This window comes from Carlito syrichta, unplaced genomic scaffold (assembly GCF_000164805.1).
Source record: "Carlito syrichta isolate Samal-C Ts95f unplaced genomic scaffold, Tarsius_syrichta-2.0.1 Scaffold163527, whole genome shotgun sequence".
In the NCBI taxonomy this organism is placed as follows: Eukaryota; Metazoa; Chordata; class Mammalia; order Primates; family Tarsiidae; genus Carlito; species Carlito syrichta.
In genome coordinates, this window is record NW_007107623.1 from 61,527 (window position 1) to 63,222 (window position 1,696).

At 42.4% G+C, this 1,696-nt stretch overlaps 1 protein-coding gene across 1 annotated transcript in view; it reads right to left on the reverse strand.

Moving 5' to 3' along the window:
• The window catches only part of WEE2 (WEE1 homolog 2), a 24,126-nt gene extending 22,696 nt beyond the window's left edge, over positions 1 to 1,430 (reverse strand). The window contains exon 1 of the mRNA XM_008051098.1: positions 1,095 to 1,430. Within this exon, the coding sequence (XP_008049289.1) occupies positions 1,095 to 1,430 (336 nt within the window). The remainder of the gene's footprint in view (positions 1 to 1,094) is intronic.
• Between the last annotated feature and the right edge of the window lie 266 nt (positions 1,431 to 1,696).

Here is a 1,696-nt window from a genome sequence, read left to right on the forward strand (position 1 = left end):
TCCTAGAGTGTAAGCTCTTGGATGGCAGAAACTGTATTTTATGCTCCTAACCTGCAGTGGGTTCTCAAAAAATTAATGCATGCTTGGTTGATTGGTTGGTGTTGTGACCTTTGAGAAACCTACAGATGGACACCCGAGCGTATGTGTCTTCAGTTTGGACAAGAAGCGCAGTATTTCCTGGTATACCTGGTACCCACACTCAGCAGGCACTAAAGAGACCTGCTGACAGTGACTGTGTGGCAGTCAGAATCACAGATGCTAATATGATGAGTTTAAGTACCTCAAGCTGAGCCAGCAGGAAGCCAAGCTAATACCAATACTAGGAATCACACACCATGGCACCAGAGTCTATTAGAGGTAACCCTGCCCCAACCGTGACTTTAATAACACGAAGGATGTCACAGGAAACCGATCGCAACACGAATAAAGGACTATGCTGATTACTAAGGACCTTTGCTTATTTGCCATCCGCATTTGATAAAGTAACAAGTCTCATCTTTGTTCACTTATAATTGAATAACCTCTATTTCATTAGACCAAGGATGGGAGAGTAGTTCCTTCTGGGAAAACCAGCAGCAAAGAGTATGAATATGCTCAGTGAATGTGGACTTTTATTATTAGGAAATATTAATAAATAATTGCGCAAAAATCAAGCCAGTTGATGTAATGGAAAGAACAATAGACTAAATTCAGATCAGGTTTCTAGACTTATCTCTGCCATTGGCTGAGCTATAAGACACTTTATCTCATGGGACCTTGATTTTCTTATATGCAAAGCACAAAGATGTGGCCCTAGATCTCAAAATTCCTTCCAGTTCCAATATTCTTTAACTAGTATCTTTTGCCTACCCAAGATTTATTTGTGGCCAACAGCAAGTAGTTATTAGCACCAGTGGTTTTGAGAAGACATCTGTCAGGACATCTAATTGTATCTGTTTTATAACTTTAATCTCTTCTACATTTTCTCCAATAAATAATGTAGCTGAGGATATATATACAGCCTGTGAGGCAAATCTGTCCTATACACTTCCATTCTCTTTCTCCATCAGCTTAACTGAGGAAAACAGAGCTCCTTTCCCCCACAGCTTACTTACTTTGGGAGTAGAGGGGCTGTCACCGAGTGGCAACCTACTTCTGTTGTCTGGCTGGACAGGTATCTCTAGACATTTGAGAGACTGTGACACTGGAGTCCTCAACATCTGATCTGGACTTTCTTTGTATTTTTCCTGAGATGTGTCGAGTTCACACATGTCATTGAGGGGTGTCCTGGGAGGTGTAAGCTTTGCCTCTGAATCCTGCCTTCCACCCTCCTCTGAGCTCCAGGCCTCCCTGCTCTCTTTGGCCTTCTTCTGTCCTCCATCCTCAGTCTCTTCCTCCCACAAGGAAAAGTTTAACTTCTGCCTCGGCTCTTTAATATCTCTGTCATCCATCTCAGCCAAAGAGCATTTCAACAGAGGCAAGACGGTCTAGCAGAAGGGAACACTAAATCTACAGAAGGAGACGAGAATTCAGCCTGGCAAGTTTCACAGCTCCAGCCTGCCCTTTCCTCCACCATCTAACAGCTACAAGATATGCTGTTAATTTTCTCCCTTAAGTACCACCAATCCATAAGACCTCAGCTTATCCTCATTTCCATTCTGATTAAAGTAAGCTCCAGTAGCTCATCAAGCAACTAAATCCAATTTATGTATAGACT